The sequence below is a fragment of the Aphanomyces astaci genome, assembly GCF_000520075.1.
Source record: "Aphanomyces astaci strain APO3 unplaced genomic scaffold supercont1.17, whole genome shotgun sequence".
Classification (NCBI taxonomy): domain Eukaryota; phylum Oomycota; class Saprolegniomycetes; order Saprolegniales; family Verrucalvaceae; genus Aphanomyces; species Aphanomyces astaci.
This window is the reverse complement of record NW_009798280.1, coordinates 583,806-600,431: the sequence shown is the minus strand read 5'-3', so window position 1 is coordinate 600,431 and position 16,626 is coordinate 583,806. Positions and strand designations below refer to the sequence as shown.

The 16,626-nt window shown below is 53.2% G+C and overlaps 8 protein-coding genes across 10 annotated transcripts; 5 read left to right on the top strand and 3 right to left on the bottom strand.

Moving 5' to 3' along the window:
• The first annotated feature begins 357 nt into the window (after positions 1–357).
• On the top strand, positions 358–2,020 carry H257_08038. Of its 2 annotated transcripts, XM_009833802.1 has the most exons (4): positions 358–862; positions 909–1,217; positions 1,290–1,495; positions 1,546–2,020. In XM_009833802.1, the coding sequence occupies exons 1-4, from the start codon at positions 407–409 to the stop codon at positions 1,877–1,879; spliced, it is 1,305 nt and encodes a 434-aa protein (XP_009832104.1). In that variant the 5' UTR covers positions 358–406; the 3' UTR covers positions 1,880–2,020. The 2 variants fall into 2 exon arrangements, with proteins under 2 accessions (XP_009832104.1, XP_009832105.1); XM_009833803.1 differs by having other exon boundaries at positions 388–862; positions 909–1,495.
• Positions 1,936–2,620, bottom strand: H257_08037 (hypothetical protein; the record flags this gene model as incomplete). Its single annotated transcript, XM_009833801.1, has 3 exons — positions 1,936–2,130; positions 2,225–2,300; positions 2,580–2,620. The coding sequence occupies 3 exons, from the start codon at positions 2,618–2,620 to the stop codon at positions 1,936–1,938; spliced, it is 312 nt and encodes a 103-aa protein (XP_009832103.1).
• A 9-nt stretch (positions 2,621–2,629) lies between these two features.
• On the top strand, positions 2,630–4,179 carry H257_08036 (hypothetical protein; the record flags this gene model as incomplete). The annotated part of the gene is made up of 4 exons (XM_009833800.1): positions 2,630–3,160; positions 3,205–3,510; positions 3,599–3,795; positions 3,846–4,179. 4 exons carry the CDS (start codon positions 2,630–2,632, stop codon positions 4,177–4,179), a joined length of 1,368 nt encoding a protein of 455 aa, XP_009832102.1.
• A 989-nt stretch (positions 4,180–5,168) lies between these two features.
• Positions 5,169–7,005, bottom strand: H257_08035. Of its 2 annotated transcripts, XM_009833799.1 has the most exons (4): positions 6,475–7,005; positions 6,084–6,416; positions 5,832–6,034; positions 5,169–5,673 (listed from the first exon to the last, which is right to left on the bottom strand). In XM_009833799.1, the coding sequence occupies exons 1-4, from the start codon at positions 6,991–6,993 to the stop codon at positions 5,370–5,372; spliced, it is 1,359 nt and encodes a 452-aa protein (XP_009832101.1). In that variant the 5' UTR covers positions 6,994–7,005; the 3' UTR covers positions 5,169–5,369. The 2 variants fall into 2 exon arrangements, with proteins under 2 accessions (XP_009832101.1, XP_009832100.1); XM_009833798.1 differs by lacking the exon at positions 5,169–5,673 and having other exon boundaries at positions 5,768–6,034.
• Positions 7,006–7,193: 188 nt separating this feature from the next.
• Positions 7,194–8,816, top strand: H257_08034 (hypothetical protein; the record flags this gene model as incomplete). The annotated part of the gene is made up of 4 exons (XM_009833797.1): positions 7,194–7,784; positions 7,842–8,144; positions 8,199–8,395; positions 8,450–8,816. 4 exons carry the CDS (start codon positions 7,194–7,196, stop codon positions 8,814–8,816), a joined length of 1,458 nt encoding a protein of 485 aa, XP_009832099.1.
• A 98-nt stretch (positions 8,817–8,914) lies between these two features.
• H257_08033 (hypothetical protein) lies at positions 8,915–10,514 on the top strand (the record flags this gene model as incomplete). Its single annotated transcript, XM_009833796.1, has 3 exons — positions 8,915–9,553; positions 9,605–9,916; positions 10,281–10,514. The coding sequence occupies 3 exons, from the start codon at positions 8,915–8,917 to the stop codon at positions 10,512–10,514; spliced, it is 1,185 nt and encodes a 394-aa protein (XP_009832098.1).
• Positions 10,515–11,299: 785 nt separating this feature from the next.
• H257_08032 (hypothetical protein) lies at positions 11,300–12,055 on the top strand (the record flags this gene model as incomplete). Its single annotated transcript, XM_009833795.1, has 1 exon — positions 11,300–12,055. One exon carries the CDS (start codon positions 11,300–11,302, stop codon positions 12,053–12,055), a length of 756 nt encoding a protein of 251 aa, XP_009832097.1.
• Positions 12,056–12,105: 50 nt separating this feature from the next.
• H257_08031 (hypothetical protein) lies at positions 12,106–16,567 on the bottom strand (the record flags this gene model as incomplete). Its single annotated transcript, XM_009833794.1, has 4 exons — positions 12,106–12,438; positions 12,895–13,599; positions 14,259–14,826; positions 15,018–16,567. The coding sequence occupies 4 exons, from the start codon at positions 16,565–16,567 to the stop codon at positions 12,106–12,108; spliced, it is 3,156 nt and encodes a 1,051-aa protein (XP_009832096.1).
• Positions 16,568–16,626: the final 59 nt, after the last annotated feature.

Here is a 16,626-nt window from a genome sequence, read left to right as displayed (position 1 = left end):
CGCCAAATAGCTTTTGAATCAATTTGATCCTGTTTAATCTTGTACGCACTAACGTTATACAACGATTAGTATATATTGGTTTGCCAAATGCGGAGGGGTCAAGCGTTCGGATTGGCAGAAATTCTACATGACGTGATTTGATTGGCTCGGGAGGTCCTTTAATCGATTCTTCTAATCTCCAGTATCGAAGTGACTTGACATAACGCTGACACTTGAGTATATGATATATCTTATTCATTCTCATTGTTAAAACGTAAATGACGTTATCCGAAAATCGACGTCAACGTTACAAAAAGTCGGGATATTATCCGTCGTCATATTAGACGCGGGGATTATCCGGATTCCTGACAGGCGCGGATTCCTTGTGTCGGGCCGAACACAGGCGATTTCACTATTTGGATATATCATGGACGACGAGTCATGGGACGTCGAGTCGGACCTGCACTTCCTCTTCGCCAATGACGTAGAGCTGCAGACTGACCTGGCTGCCGTGTGTGACCTGCTGGACAAGAGCGAGTCGGAATCGGCGGCGGCGTCCGTGTCATCCGCCACCGCTACTAAGAGGAAACGGAAGCCGTCGACGGCACCGTCCGGGGCTCGCAACCCCCATCAATCCAGACAACGCCAAGAGCTAGAGGACCTGCAGCGCCAAGTCCTGGAACTCAAGAGCAAGCTGGACGAGGCCAAGCTACACGCTGCGTTCAAGCAGGAGATGTCCCCTGCGGAATCGCTGGCGAGGCTGCGCCAAGCCGACGCCGCCTTGTCGTTGAAGGAGAACAAACAGCTGAAAGATGCACTGGATGTTCAGAATTCATTCATTGGCAAGCTAGGCGCGTGCCTACGGAAGAAACCTCGGCATGAGGTGAGCACTCTCATTATTCCGTCCGTTACTGAGATCCATGTTATAGATACTATCCAGCGACGACTGGAGAGTGTACAAGCTAGCAGCGCAGAAATCCCTTCGAGAAGCAGCGATCCGCGCCATCGCCGACCGCCAGCTCCGTCGGAAGGACTCGGCGTTCATCAACGCCGGACTGATGGACTGCACCGAGTACGTGTTCCGGTCGCGCACGATCAAGTCTCAAAACCCCCACGCAGTGACGTTGGAAGTCACGATGAACGTCGAGCTCGCGGCCCCTCGTGACGTTATCAGCGGCGCCGTGTGGCACGTGTTTAGCTGCGACACGCCGCCTGGTATGTCACAGCACACCACCGTGGTACGGTCCACTGGAATCCTCTGTAGTAGTACTATAGTAGTGCAATCTCAATCCAACGGGTTTTTGTGTCAGTTTCAAGAACGATTGGACGCGTTTACATTGTACGAACAGTTTTCCGAGGTCGCCGCGGGGGGCGCCATGACGCACTCCAACTTGGTGCGGAAATTCTACGGGCATGACAACCACGACCAAGACCATGTGATACTGTGGCGATCGGTGCTCGAAGATGCAATGGTTCCGCACATGGCAGACGGCACCGTGGAAGACGAGTGTGGCTGGTGCGTACGTTGTTGGTTGAAGAGTATTTTTCGTATCATAGGTGCCCTAGGATTGCCATCTCGCCCATCGATGCCACGTCCTGTCGCCTGGCGTTCCTACTGCATGCAGTGTTCGATCCCACAACGCTACCCCGCGGAGCTGTCGACCAGCGGTCGGTGGAAGCCATGACGGCAGCCGTGGACAAGCTGAACGTGGTGGACGTGCCCCGCATTAACGACGGCACGTTCCCCAGCCCCACCAAGCCAACACTTCCGAGCCCGCCGCAGCTGGCCGAGTACGCGCCGTTCATTGAACGAGGCAACCAGTTTGAAATCGCCTTGAGCGTGGCAGTCAACGCCGCGATTCAGAAGTTTCAGAATGGACTCTGTCGCATATCGCAATAAACTGCACTGTAGTCATGTTTCTGCTATTACTGTATTAATCTGGGAAACAGTTAGAATCACGCATGTCGAACGCCGTGGTATGCCAGCCTGACATGACCAGACTGGTTGTGGCGCGCTGGCGTCGGCGGCGCCACGGACGTTTCATGTTGCCGTCGTTTGTCGATGTGGCTGCTCGTCTTGGATGCCTCAATCGTGTCCTTGAACTCGAGTTGACGTTGGTGGACGAGACCAACGTTGGCCGATTTCGTCATCTATGTATATATCCAGGATAGTACGTCGCTTGATGTCGTACTGCTTGGCGATCTAATGCTTCGGTGCCTTGCCAGTAGATATGGCCTCAGCCACCGTGAGCTTGAATGCATACGTGTACGACACTTTATACCCTTCGAGCCCTTGAGTGCCGGTGGAAGGTCGGGTGGCGCTGACAAGAACTCAGGAGTGGCGGTGTACAACACGCCGGGGACGAAGTTTGCCTAGTCCAGTCAGATATGACACAGTTATGGGGTTGGGTGACATGGGCTCGGGTGTCGTCAACGAGTTTGAAATCGCCTTGGCGGGATTGCCGCCATCCAGAGTACTTTTTCGCTGTTGGGATAAAAATTCGTGAGTGATATTTAACGTTTTTGTGTCGAAATTTGGCTCATTTTTGAAATAAATTTGTTGAAAAGTTGTACGAAATGTGATGAAGACAACAACGTACTGCGGTGTAAACTTCAGCGATGAAAAACCTGACGGGTCCATTTGGAACAAATGACGACGACGACGACAATGGATGGTGTGGACTTGTGGGATATTGCGACAGACCTGCCCTTCTTGATCGCCAAGGACGATCAGCTCAGAGGCGAGCTCGCGTTCGTGTGCGACCTGCTGTCTACCGACATCCCAGACACCACGTCCGAGGCGGCGACAGAGGGAGGTGGTACGACGACGGCCGACGATTCCGACACCTCGGCGCCGACAACGGCACAGACAAAGCCCGCCACCAAGCGAAAGGTATCCAGCGCTCCCCCGGGCGCACGTAACCAGTACCAGTTCCGGCAAAAGCAGGAGATCCAGCTTCTGCAGACCCAAGTGGAGACGCTGCAAGACCAGATGGCGTCCGCGCGCGCCTCCGCGGCCCAAAAGCCCGACTTGCCGAAATGGGAACGAGCGGCTCGTGTGGAGCTGCAGGCGAAGCTTCGGTCCCTCGATGAAAACGAGCAGTTGAAGGCTGACATTGCCGTCCAGTCGACGTTTATCGGTGAAATGGAAAAGTACTTTCGCAAGAAACCTCGTTTGACGGTACCGTGGCATGTCATCGTGACGTGTTCAAATGTCACATATAGATGGACACAGACGTGCAGTCGGACGAGTGGCAGTCGTACAAGCTGGCGGCGCAAGCGTCCCTTCGATCCGCGGCGATCCATGCGATCGCGGACCGGCAGTACCGGCGGTTGGACACGGCGTTCATCAACGCCGGCTTGATCGGCATCACCACCAACCTATTTCGATACAAACCCATTCGCCAGCCCAACCACAAAGTGCTCGTCGAGCTCGTGAATCACGTGACGTTAGCGGCGCCGTTTCATGCGGTGGGGCTCGCGGCATGGCACACGTTTCACCTGCCTCACTTGTCCACCACGAGTTCGACCGTACGCCATATCCCCTCCTGTTTGAATCACGCGTGTTTATGTGACAGCGTGTTTTATGTGACAACGTTTCAATGTATATGGTTGGTAGTCGATTGAAGTAGTGGACCCCAACACCATGTACGAGCAATGCACGGAAACCAAGCATGGCGTGATATGTCATTCCAACACAATCTGCAAACTGTACACTGAACCCAACAAGCGGGATGTGATTGTGTGGCGCACCGTGCTCGAAGACGACCTGGCGCCGCACATGCTCCAAGGCGCCGTGGACGACCAGTGGGGATGGTAAACAATACTAGTACTTGTCCATCCAAGCGTGTGTGACGTGGTCGTAGGATTGTGTTGTCGCCCCTTGCAAACCCGAATCACTGCCGCCTCACGCTGCTCCTGCAAGTGCTTGCTCACGCCAGCGACGAAGCGCCCCCCCAGTTCAAACTGGACGCCACGGTCGATAGCATCACCACTGGGCTCGAGCTCGTGTCGTGCTCTGCCACACCTGGGTCCTTCCCCGGTGAACGACAGGAGGTCACGGAAGGCCTGCCGCCCGCGCTGCTCACGTTCATGGAGCGCGGCCGGCGGGTGGAACTCAGGCTGCGACGGGCAATCGACCGCGCCATTCGCGATTTCAACCATGGGGCCACCACCGCCATTCCCTCGGAGACAACATAACCCGGTTGGGAATTCATTATTTTAGTCGAGAAATAGTTGACACTTTGTAGCTCATTCATGTACACTGTAGTAGTATCCTCCTAGTATGTACTAGAACTCATTTGATGAATGCTGTTGTCAAGTCCATTCGAAATTGGAGTGGGGAATGAGCAGCACCAAATTGACAGACAATCGATCGACCAATCAAACCCCAGAACACGAATCAAGTAGCTAATCAAATCACTCTTCGACCAATTCAACATCGAATTAGTGTGTTTGACTCAAAATTAGTGAGACATTGTATGATTTTTACATACAAAATTCAGTACAAAGAAATTGATCGATAGATTTGGCATAGAATCAGCACAAAAGTCCTAAATTTGGTTAAAAGGATTATTGTCGATTTGATACAAATTTGGGGAGGGGGTGCAATCGAATCGCGCCAACCAAACCGATCCACAATCGATCTGATTGGTTGAATTTCATTTAGAAGGTTTTGATTGGTTAATAATTCTGAGCTCATCTGAAGTAGCCAATCAAATCGATTTAAATTCCAACGAGAAACCACAACACGAAATTTCACTCGAAAGCACAATATACCACCAGATCGAGCACAAAACTCTAGACAAGTTTGGTTCGTACTACGTAATTGAGGGGATGTCGCATTGGATTCAAAGTGAGTGTGCAGTTATGGGAATAATACCATGTAGAGTTGGCCTAGCCAACCCCCATCACCACGTTGCCGATCCTACTATTAATATCGTGCCCGTGATATTAGCACTTTTCAGTAATTTTGCCCCAACAGGGCCTAATGTACTGTTGTCCTTTGACCCAGAACATGGACTTTTGGGCTGATTCTTTGCCAAATGTATCGATCAAATTCTTTGTACTGAATTTTGTATGTAAAGTGTTGTGGGGATTGCAATCACACTAAATTCACACACTATTTAAACGTTGATGATGGTTTCCTGTAATCTGATTGGCTAAAGCCTAATTCTACCGATTCTTCTGTCCATTTGGTCGTCTCCATGTCGCTCCAGTTTAGAATATAAACACAACAATAAAACTTGAACTGTACTACTGAATCTTGCCCATTTCATCTTACAACAGAACTCACACAACCTTGGAGAAATGGTTTTCTCCAAGCAAAGACATGTGACGTCGTTGTGGCATCGACATGGACATACAGTGTCACACATTGGCCATATATGCTATGTCTGTGACACCGAAGCAGCGGCGTTGTGTTGGAGAATGACTTGTTCGATGACACGTCGGAGTTGTGGTCGCATCCGCCGCTTTCGTTCGAGAAACGGCACCAAGAACAACGACGGCGGGTCGTCCCGTGGACTGGTCACTTCGTTGGAATTGGTCAGCACGAGTTGCTTGAGGGCTGCGATGACGTCGGACGGGTCGGCCTTCACGTCTTGGTGCTCGAGGGCTCTGGAGATATTGGAGTGCCCGACGATGGTCGTGCGACATTTCTGGGGATCGTCAGGGTCGGCTACAAATGACCACCTACATATATATAAATATGTATGTAGGTTATATATATATGTAGGTTATATATATGTAGGTTATACAGTATATGTGTAGGTTATACATATATATATATATATACAAGTATAACCATCCCATAACTATCGTATTGAAATACTAGTCGTTGTTTTTCTCACCAGCCCCACACTTCGTCGATGGAATCGGACGGGTGCAGCGTCACGAGCGCGTCGTCCACAACAGACACCCATGCAATGACAATATGTTCGGTGGTTACATGGTATTTTCGTATCTCATTGCCATGAAAGAATGAATGACGCCCAGTGTGGTGCCGAGAGCGGTAGCGTTCGTACACGGTGTGCTCGTCCACATGCTCCCACACCTAGGTCATACTGTCAATGCGCAATGGTCCCCGTCAAGCGACTGACTACCTGGACGTCACCGCGTGGACGAGTGTGTATCTCCTCCTCTGTCGACAATCTGCCAGACAAGACCCTCCAACACGCGTCGGCGATGCTGCGATACGGCGCCGGCAGGTTGATGTGGTTAATAGATTGGAACCCAATCTGATCTTGTGCCAACGCAATCGAGTCGCCACGGCACATGTCGTGCGTCAAGTCCAGTGCCCCAGCCTGAATGAACGCCGTGTGAAATCGCTGCAAGTGGCGGTCCGCGAGGCGGTGGATGGCAGCGAGGCGAAGCGCGGGGTCCGCCGGGAGCTGCCGCCCGAGGCATGCGCTCTCGTCGGTCACTTCTGGTAGCGACTAGGTGGGAGACATGAGATAGAGATCCATGCGCAGGCGACACATGCAACAAACACACCGTCCAACGAGGAGTCTTAAGTATGAGCTTTTGGAGGCGTTGTATGTGCTTGCTGCGTTCGGCCACGGCGGCTTGGAGCTGCTGATTTTCGTCCAAGCACTTGTTCTTGTCTAGGCGTTGTCGAGCGGCTGCCCGCGCCCACATTGACGGCACCTTGTTGCTACACGACGACATCGCCGTTTGCTTGGCTGCCATGAGTTGGGCCTGCAAGTCGCTGATTTCCGCCTCCAGCTGCTGGACTTCGGCCTTGTTTGTGTAAACTCGAATGCGCTTGGGTTTGGGCAGGCATGGGTCCTGGTAGCTGCTGACACTGTGACAGGTGTAGACGTCCAAGTCGTCCCGGCGCTGTGGCTCAACTGGGGATGTGTGGAGAATGTCACACACAGTGGCCCACATGTCGGCTTCGTCCAGCAAGTTGGCTTCGTCTCTTGGACGTGCTAGTGACGATGCATTTTTGGACGGAGGAATGGTCTTGCCGTAGGCACCACCAGAAGTCGCGCTGGTCGCTGTGCTCGACATGGGAGCACTGGAATGGATCAGTTGTTGCATACATAATGTAGCGAACAACGTGATTGGATAGAATACAGCCAATCAGTCGAGCAACGAGGTTGCATTCCTACATCGACATACATTCCTGGCCAATGGATTCAAGACCAGCATTCTTTGTCGGCAAAATACTAGTACTTGCCTTCTTTGCATTCTGAACGTTCAAATAGAAGATGGAACACAGCAGCGGCGACGACGACGATGGCATCAGCACGGAGTTTCTGCAAGACTTGCAGTTCTTGATTGCCACCGATGCCCAACTGAACGACGATCTGTCGTTTGTCTGTGAGCTTCTGATCGAGAACGAATCAGCCTCAGACCACGCAGACGATACGTTGTCACGCGCCAGCGACGACACTGTCCATCATTCGATGGGAGCGTTGTGTACTACAAGGAAGGGTCCACAAGCATCACGACGTGCGTCCACGAAACCTGTCACGGCCAAGGCGTCCGTGGCCATTGAATACCCCAGCACAGGGGCAAAGAATCGGTTTCAGTATCGACAAAAACATGAAATCCAGCTCCTTCGAGCTCAGGTTGATGCGTTGAAGCAGACCCTGGCCGATACTGCCAAAACTAGTGCTGACACCAAGGTGCTGCGGGTGCCTTCCTTGTGGGAGCATGCCGCCAAGAAGGAACGAGTGGACTGCAAACGAGTGCTGGAGGAAAACGCGAAGCTCAAGGGCGCTTTGGACGAACAGACAACCTTCATCGATAACATGCAACGCTTATTCAACAAGAAACCCCGGAGAGCCGTCGGCGCGGTAGGCTCGACCTCATTTACACATACATGTCATCCCTATGGAATATGCGCGACGCAGGTGGAAGTGGAGGCGTGGCAGTCGTACAAGCTGGCCGCGCACCGCTCGCTCCGCGTTGCGGCGATCCACGCCATTGCCGACCGCCAGCTCCGCCGCATGCAAAGCGCATTGATCCAAGCTGGCGTGTTCCACGCGCCCAACGACATCTTCTTCGCGACCCCACGACCACTAGGACACACCCGCCTCGTGTTGGACTTTGTCAATCATGTGCGCATTCCAGCCCCGTATCGAACCGTCTCGGCGTCGTGTTGGCAGGTGTTGGCCGAAGCGCGGGACCTGTCGCTTCCCCCAGATGCCATCGAGGTGGTCCTTGTATCCTTCGCATTCTCGTAGTGTTGTGATGGCGGCGATTATCAGGAGTGTGAGGTTGTGGACGAGTTCACAGTGTACCAGCAGTTCACCCAAGTGGCGGCTGGTGGCACAGCGTCACATTCGAACTTTATTCGAAAGTACTACCCGCACGAAACACAAGACGTGATTGCGTGGCGAACGGTCTTGGAAGATGCGCTGGCTCCGCACATGGTGCGCGGCGCCGTGGACAATGAATGGGGATGGTGCGTCTTACGGAGTAGGACAGACTGCTGCTGAAAGGCTGTCGGGTGTTGTAGGCTGGTGCTGACCCCCGTCGCAGACGACGCCACGTCCTGTTGGGTGACGTTCTTACACCAAGTTTTGGTGGAAACAAACCCTGAATACTCTTCTCCGGGTCTCACTGCCCTGGACGCGACAAGCCACGCATTGAAACAGTTTCGATTCTGCGAACGACCGCCTACGCCCGGACGATTCTCGGGTTCCCCGGCGGACAAGATGGACATACCAGACAAGATCATGCACGTGTTCATGAGCAAAGGCAAGCGCCTTGAGCTGTCTCTATGCGCAGCAGTGGACAATGCGATCCTCGTTGCCCAGAGCGGCCATATCTATCTAACAACCACTTACAACAAAGTTGACTGTGAGTTCAATGTGTCAAATTGACATTACTTGAGCCAATCAGAATACCGTTCAGTTCCAACACAATTACGGATTGGTTGAAATATAATATTATTCACGAATCAAATCGTCAACGTTATAGCATGCATTCACACGACGAAATGGCGGCTGAAGGCACCGACGACGACACGTCCATCGACTTGCTAAAGGACTTGCACTTCCTCATCGCAACAGACGAGCAAGTGCAAGACGACTTTTCGTATCTGTGTGACTTGCTCGACGAGACTGCAAGCGAACCCATCGACGTGTCGTCCGGCAGCAATGGCGACACATCAGAAATGGGCGGCGAGTGCGCAAGTGCAGCAGGCTTTGCCAAGCTGGACCTGCAGCACACCTCACCTACAAGCGAAGCTACCTCAAGCATCGAACCGTCAAGTACGACGGCGAAGACGTCGTCCACAAAACGAAAGAACGTCGAGAAAGACAACATCCCTCCAACAGGGGCACGAAATCGTTTTCAATACCGCCAGCGACAAGAGCTGAAAGCGCTCAAGGCGCAGGTCGAGGAGCTCAAGGCAAAGTTAGCGGCAGAGTCCTCCAAGTCCTCGTCTCGTCTGGCGGCATTAAGCGAAGCGTCGCCTTGGGAGCAAGCCGCGCGCGATGAACTCGTCGAGCGCAACCGCGCGCACGCGGAAAACAAGCAGCTCAAGGACGCGTTGGACGACCAGTCGACGTTTGTCGATCAAATGCAAAAGCTGTTCAAGAAGAAACCGCGTCTCATGGTACTTGTCCGCTCTTCAATCCTCTAAAGGCCGCCAAAATGGGGCATGTAGGCCGAGGATCCCTCGTCGTTGGAGGAATGGCAAGTCTACAAGCTGGCTGCCCAGCACTCGCTCCGCGTGGCGGCTATCCACGCGATTGCCGACCGGCAGTACCGGCGCATGCAGAATGCGTTCATCCAAACGAGCTTGTTCAACAACTCGGATGCTCAACCCATCGTCAGTGGCGCCCCCAGCGTACTTCCCGACGGCAACATCCTTCTCGAGTTCAAACGACAGTTTACCATGCCAGTGCCGTTTCCTGTGGTTGGCGCTGCGTGTTGGAACGTGATGAAAGTCCGAGACATGCGCCCCGGAGTAGTTGAGGTACCTACATACCGCCCCAAGGTTCAATTATGGAGTACACCTTTTGAATGACACTACTGTACTACTTCGAAGTATGGTATGAAGTCCTAATGACTGATACGAAGTGCCTAATGACTGATATGAAAATACCCGAATGACTGAATGAAGTACCCATCGACTAATTTAGTACCTAATACTTCGAAGTAACTGATACTATTAATACTACATAGTAGTATTATTAGTATGAAGTAACTGACAGTGAAGTAACGGTAATTAGTATAAGTATGATCGATTAGGTACTTAGGTACTTTTATACAAAGTACTAGTACAAAGTACCTAAACACAGAAATGCAGTAACCACGGGTACCTAATTCAGTTCTGATAGAGTATCGAAACGTTGGATCGTCACACTGTGTACCAAAAGCTAGCCGAGACCGTGGGTGGAGTCACGTTGCACTCGAATTCCATTCGGAGGTATTACAGCAATACTAAACGAGATGTGATCGTGTGGCGGACGGTGCTCGAAGATGCGTTGGTGCCACATATGGCGAGGGGATCTGTCAACAATGAATGGGGATGGTACGACCGTGTTTTGTGCAGTGAGAAGGTGATGGAGTGATAACAGGATGGAGGTGGCGCCGACGAAGGACAGGAACCCGAACCAATGCCGCATGACGTTTTTGATTCAGAGTGCAGTGGACGCAGTCACCGACGGGTTGGTCGGCGACGCTCTGGACGAATTCAAAGCGGGGATCGAACGCTTCGGGCTGAACAATGGCGCTTTCACAGAGAATCCCAACATTTCCGTGCGGAATGAGATCATGTATGCACACATGGCAAGGGGCAAGCGGTTCCAAGATACCCTCCAAGCAGCAGTCGTGTCCGCAATCTCCGACTACTACGGAACGAAGCAGCCATGACCCCAAGCACTGGAGGGCACCCCGACCCATCACTAATATACCAACCTTCTATCACTCAAACGATTCATGGTACCGTCTCGGTATGCAACGAAAGCTAGCTTTGGGATGATCGACTGGAATGTCTCGTCGCCTTGTTACACTGAAAGAAGTGAGAGTCCTTCATCAATGCAAGCAGGCAAGGAATGTGTATGTAGCATCCAAATAAAGCCATTCCCCCATGAGAAGGAAGGAACAAGCTTCTGTGCGGTGCAAAAGCATCATCGTCCTCAACGCTATCACGATCCACACGATGTCCTTCCCAAACAGCAAATTCGAATGTGACCGAGTATGGCTGGCTGGGATACTATCCGGATAACAACCTCTCGGGACAAATGGAACCCCACCCCTATATCATAAAGTGCGGGTCATTATCCGGATAGTGAAATTGCCGGATACAGGTGGTTGAGTTTGAGACTGCACAACACGTTCTGAATTGAGTTATCGGATGGAACATCCAACAACGGTGCTACAAGGAGGCAATGCCACCATCGCGGCGGAGAACCTGGACGTGATTGCAATGTGCCGCAAGGCTTTCTGCGCACGCGATGATATCCTCTTGTGCGAGGCGGTGAATGAGGTCAAGCCATGGGCCGCGCGAAGTGGGGAAATCATGATGTACTGGGCAAACATTGCGGACAAGTTGATGCACACGCGAGGATTCGCTTTGCGAAAAGACGGCCCAGCATGCAAGACGCGGTTCGAAAAGATCGTCAAGATGATCACAGGGGGCGAGCAAGATGTGTTGCGGAAATCTGGCAGCGAGGACGAGTTTGCTGAACGCGAGCGGCTGGTGATGGGCATCTGCATGCAAATCGACGAGTATCAAGCGGCCGACATCCCAACACGAGCTGTGCTAGACAACGAAAACGGTGGCCCCGAGGGCAGGAAGAAGCGAAAGGCAAACAAACTGATGAAGGTGGCGAAGCGAGAACGATTGACGGACTTGTCGGGCCATCACTATCTGTCGCCGCGAACGACCACGCGGACAACGCCACCCCCGGACGACTTGCGAGCGTTCTTCGAGTACTTGAAGAAGCGCATGGATGTGGACGACGCTCGGGAGGAGAGGCGGCAGACCCTGGACAAGGAGATGGAGGATCGACGGGCGGCGGCAGAGGAGCGCCGCATTGCGTTGGAACTCGAGCGCGACCGCCGCCAACAAGAGTTTATGCTGCGCGTGCTCGACATGATGAAAAAGTAACACAACTCGACTATCTTATTGATCGTAGTATAGTTTTTGCGAGCCCACAGTTACAACACTTGGGTGTAGCCACGACGTCGGCTAAAGATCTGGTAGACCCCACCCAGCACGATGAACGTAGCAGACCCCACGCCCACGTACAGCCACGTTGAGATGGCGTCGGCATCAGCAGGCCGACTGGTCGGTGCGGGGGCGATGGTGATATGCTTGGCCAGCGGAAATACCTCCAATGCAAACGACATGCCCACTTCAATCAACAGGTCCGTGATCACGAGCGTGTTGTTGGCGGCAAAGTACGTCCCCGTGGCCGTGCGCTTGTTGAGCACTTTGACGTACGCTACATGCACGTCGCTGTCGGCGTCGTACCCGTGGACTCCATACACCTAACAATGTGTTGCCGTCATCATGCAAACTCCTTCATCTGTTTACGTTATCCTGTACACATGTTGACGTCATCATGCAAAACTGCACACGATGTTTCCGTCATCATCTTGTCGAGAGTGGGGTGCTCAATCGAATGACCAATCAAAACCCAGATCACAAATCAAGCAGCCAATCAAATCCACTCGTCGACCACTTCAACAAAAGTGTGATCGTGTAATATTATTGGACCATTTATACATACAAAAGTCAGTACAAACACTAGATTTAGCGAATCAACACAAAAGTCCACATTTTGGGTAAAAGAAAGACAATACAAACAAACTCCACGAAGTGTGATTCGACATCATGTCAACTCTTTCCAATGTTGACGTCATCATGCAAACTCCATGTTTATGCCGTGATCATGCCAACGCCATACAATGTGTACGTCATCATGACGGGTGACACACACGTACATGAATGGCGTCCACGAGCACTTTGGTTTCGGGACCTGTGTACCCCTCTGCCACGGCTTCCGCGTCGATGCGAAGGTATCCGTTGGAGGCATGTTTTGCCGTGTACTGGTGCAAGGAAAAGACGCTTGTTTGCACGGGGTTGACCGAGTTGCCGCTGTCCAAGTACAGCTCGCCAGTGGCAGCAGTCGTGTTGGTTATACCCGACGACCACGCTGGCAACGCCACAACGAGGCGGAAAGGGTTCTTGCGGCTACTGGTGGTCGTGGTGTTGGGGTACTGGAGCGCCACAATCGACCCGCCTCGCACGTGGAGGGGCACCGTGTTCAGCGGGGCCGGCAGTACCACCGCGCCAGTCGCGGCGGCGGGGACGCCCGTCCACAGATCGTACCATGTGGCGGACGGGGGAAGGTACGCGGCGACTTGGCGCGCGCCAGGTTCGAGCACCGGAGACACCAGTAGCGCCGACCCGAGTAGGTACTGCGAGTCGATAGCCAAAGTTTCTTTGGACGGGAACTCAAAGTACAGCGACCGGGCGACCGTGCTGCCGTCGACGTGCGCGCGGTAGAGCAATGTGTACAAGTATGGAAGGATGTGGTACCGCTCCAGGAGCGTCTTTCGAATCGCGTCGATGGCGTCGTTGTCAAAGTCTACTGGCGCTTGATCCTTTGCCGCCATGTTGTGGTTTCGAAGGAACGGATACAAGATCTATATGTACACGCCCATCGACTCATTCAACAACACATGCACAATAGATATGGGAGAGATAGCCACCCCACCACCCCCAGATTGACCCATTCCCATACTCTCGTCATAGATATGTGTATTATTGCAGTGTTTATCCTAAACTGGAGAAGGAATCGACGACATGACCAAATACACATAGGAATATGCCGAAGAATTTAGCCAATCAGATTGTAGGAAATCCTCGTCAAGGTCTACTTAGTGTATGCCTTGAACAAGGACGTCGATGTATAACATTCAGTATTGTTCATTCGATTCGAATTGGAGTGTTTGGGTGCTCAATCGAATGAGCAGATTAACCAAATCGGCAGACAATCGATATACGACCAAGCAAAACACAAGGCATGAATCAACTAGCCAATCAAATCAACTCTTCGAATAATTCATCATCGAATTAGAGTGTGATTGGAATTAGTGTGATACTGCACGATCTTTCCAAAAGTCAGTACAATGAATCGATTGATAGATTTGGCAAAGAATCAGCACAAATGTCCAAATACTGGGTAAAACGACAAAATCCGATCGATATATTTGGCGAATCAGCACAAGTCTGAATTTGGCTGAATAGGACAATAAGTCACCTCACAAAGGGCAATATGGTTCCGATAGGGGTAGGGTCTTACCGCGGCCTGGTGCCATCGAATGCACAGCTCTTGGGTCGTGTTCAAGCCAAAGCCACACACGTCCGGACCGACCATCGGCATGCCAAACACGTTCATCGAGAGCACGCCCGCGATGCTTTGACGCAGGTCCTCCCACGTGGCGGCGTTGTCCCCGAGCCAGTGCGCCGTGTACTGTCCGTCGCCGGCAAACGTGGACCGAGACAGGATAAAGGTGCGGGTCGTGGGGCGGATCGAGTCGACCGCGAGGCGTGTGGCGACGATCTCCGAGTGGCCAAAGAGCGAGTGGACGTTGTAGTGCAGCGAGTTGACGTGGTGCGCCGCCATGGACGCCGTCATGGCCGCGAGATTGCCGTTCACGGCTTGACCCGGCACAAACGGCTGGCGGAACGGATCGAACGGGTACGCCGTGTCCTGGGACCGGACAAACGTGTACGGCGCGTACGAGTCGTTGAACACACACGAGAGGCTCTCGCGCCCGCCTTCGATGCAAAAGCTGCTTGGCTCGTTCATGTCGAGCCAAATGCCGTCGTACTTGACCGTCGCGTAGTACCGTTTCAACTGCTTTAGCCTGCACACAACAACGTGCAATATTCACACCAGGCGAGGTCGTACAATCAAATGTCCCACGTCAGATCACCAGTCAACCATTCGCACTCAATATCAAGACATGCCAGACTGCATCATCATCCCAGAGGTCGTACAACCAAATGTCCCCAGAAGAAGCACTCCGAGAAGGGGGAAGGAGGGGGGGGTACATACCAGTAGGACGTGGCGTTGGGATGGAAAAAGTCTGGGTATGCGACCATTCCTGGCCACACGATGTTTTGCTCAATGGACACGTTCGACCCGTCCTTCATAAACACATGCTGCGCCAATCCGTCCTCGTACGCCGGATATGATGGGATCGTGACGGCGATGCCGGCGTCCACGATGGGCACGTAGTGCTGACCGTGCGCGTGGAGGTCGTCCACGAACGCCGACACTTTGGGCTGGGGAAACGACGTCGGGTCCCATGTAAAGTCGAGGTACCTGTCCATAACGTCAATGTCGGTCCACTGGGCGTCCTGCGGCACCCCCGCCGCCCGCATGCGCTCCACCACGGACACGACGTCATCTAACGAGTGGTAATGCCACCGGCAGAGGTGGTACCCGAGCGACCAGTAGGGCGGAATCATCGGTCGACCCACGAGCGCCGTGTACTGGGCCACGACAGACGGCGCCGACGGACCGACGAACACGAAGAGATCGATGATGCCCCCGACCGTCCGGAACGTGATGGCATGGGGGGTCGCCACCGCCTCGAGCGCGTTGCTGTTGAGAAGAAACACGCCGTGCGCGAGCCCCGAGTCCTCCACGCGGATGTAGAACGGATGGACACCGTAGACGTTGTCCCCGCCCTTGGACGTGTGGACATGGAACGTGTCTGCTGGTTGGTCCCGCGCCCAGATCGTGTAGCGGTCCCCCGACGCGTTGCCGAGAAAGCGGCCGACGTGCTCGCCAAGGCCAAAGAACGTTGGCGGCGCCGACGTGGGCATGGACGTGGAGAGTTCAAGGTACTGGTTGGCAAAGACAAGACCGTTGAAATGACCTGCGGGGGTCGAATTGAAGAGCGTTTCGCCCGTGGAAATGCGGGTGATGGCGATGCCAAACGGAGACGATGTGACGCTCACAGAGTACAGTCGCGACGAGGTCGAATTGCGGCTCGAGGAGTTTCTGGTGGTGGTGGGATGATGCAACGGAAGCGGGACTTCGTACCGGCGGAATGATGGATCGAAAATGCGCACGCGAACTTGGTCGCTCGCGTCCGCAGTGACCTCCACTGACAGTTCTGAAATGTCGTTGCCGAACGGTCCGCGAGACCGCAACACGAGCGTGCCTGTGTATCCGCTCGTGGTTTCCACCCACGACTGTGGCTTCAAATCGTATCCAAGGAACGACGGCTGGAAACATTCGGTACCGTCAAAGCAGCAGCCGAGCGCGGCACATGTCGTAGCATCGGTGGCGGTGAGAAAGTACCGCGGGTTCCGACAGGCAAGGCGCGAAGCAGGGAGCACGGCATCACATAGACTGGTTGACGGAGCAGTGGTGCGTCCGAATGCACACGGAATTGCATCAAGCGCGTCCCAACAGCAGCCCTGCGCAAGACACGTCTCTTCGGTGGCATTGGGGAAATTGACTTGTACGGGGTAGCAGTCCAATCGCGGCGACGGGATCGGCGCAGCACATTGATCCGCTTCTTGACGGGATGTTGCTGCGACCAGCGTTAGCACTGCCACGCCTGTCAACCAAGATTTCAGCGACATGATCATGTTGCTCTTTCTTTGATGTGCACGGTGAACTCAAAACTGTCGAGGGAGCGATCCTATTA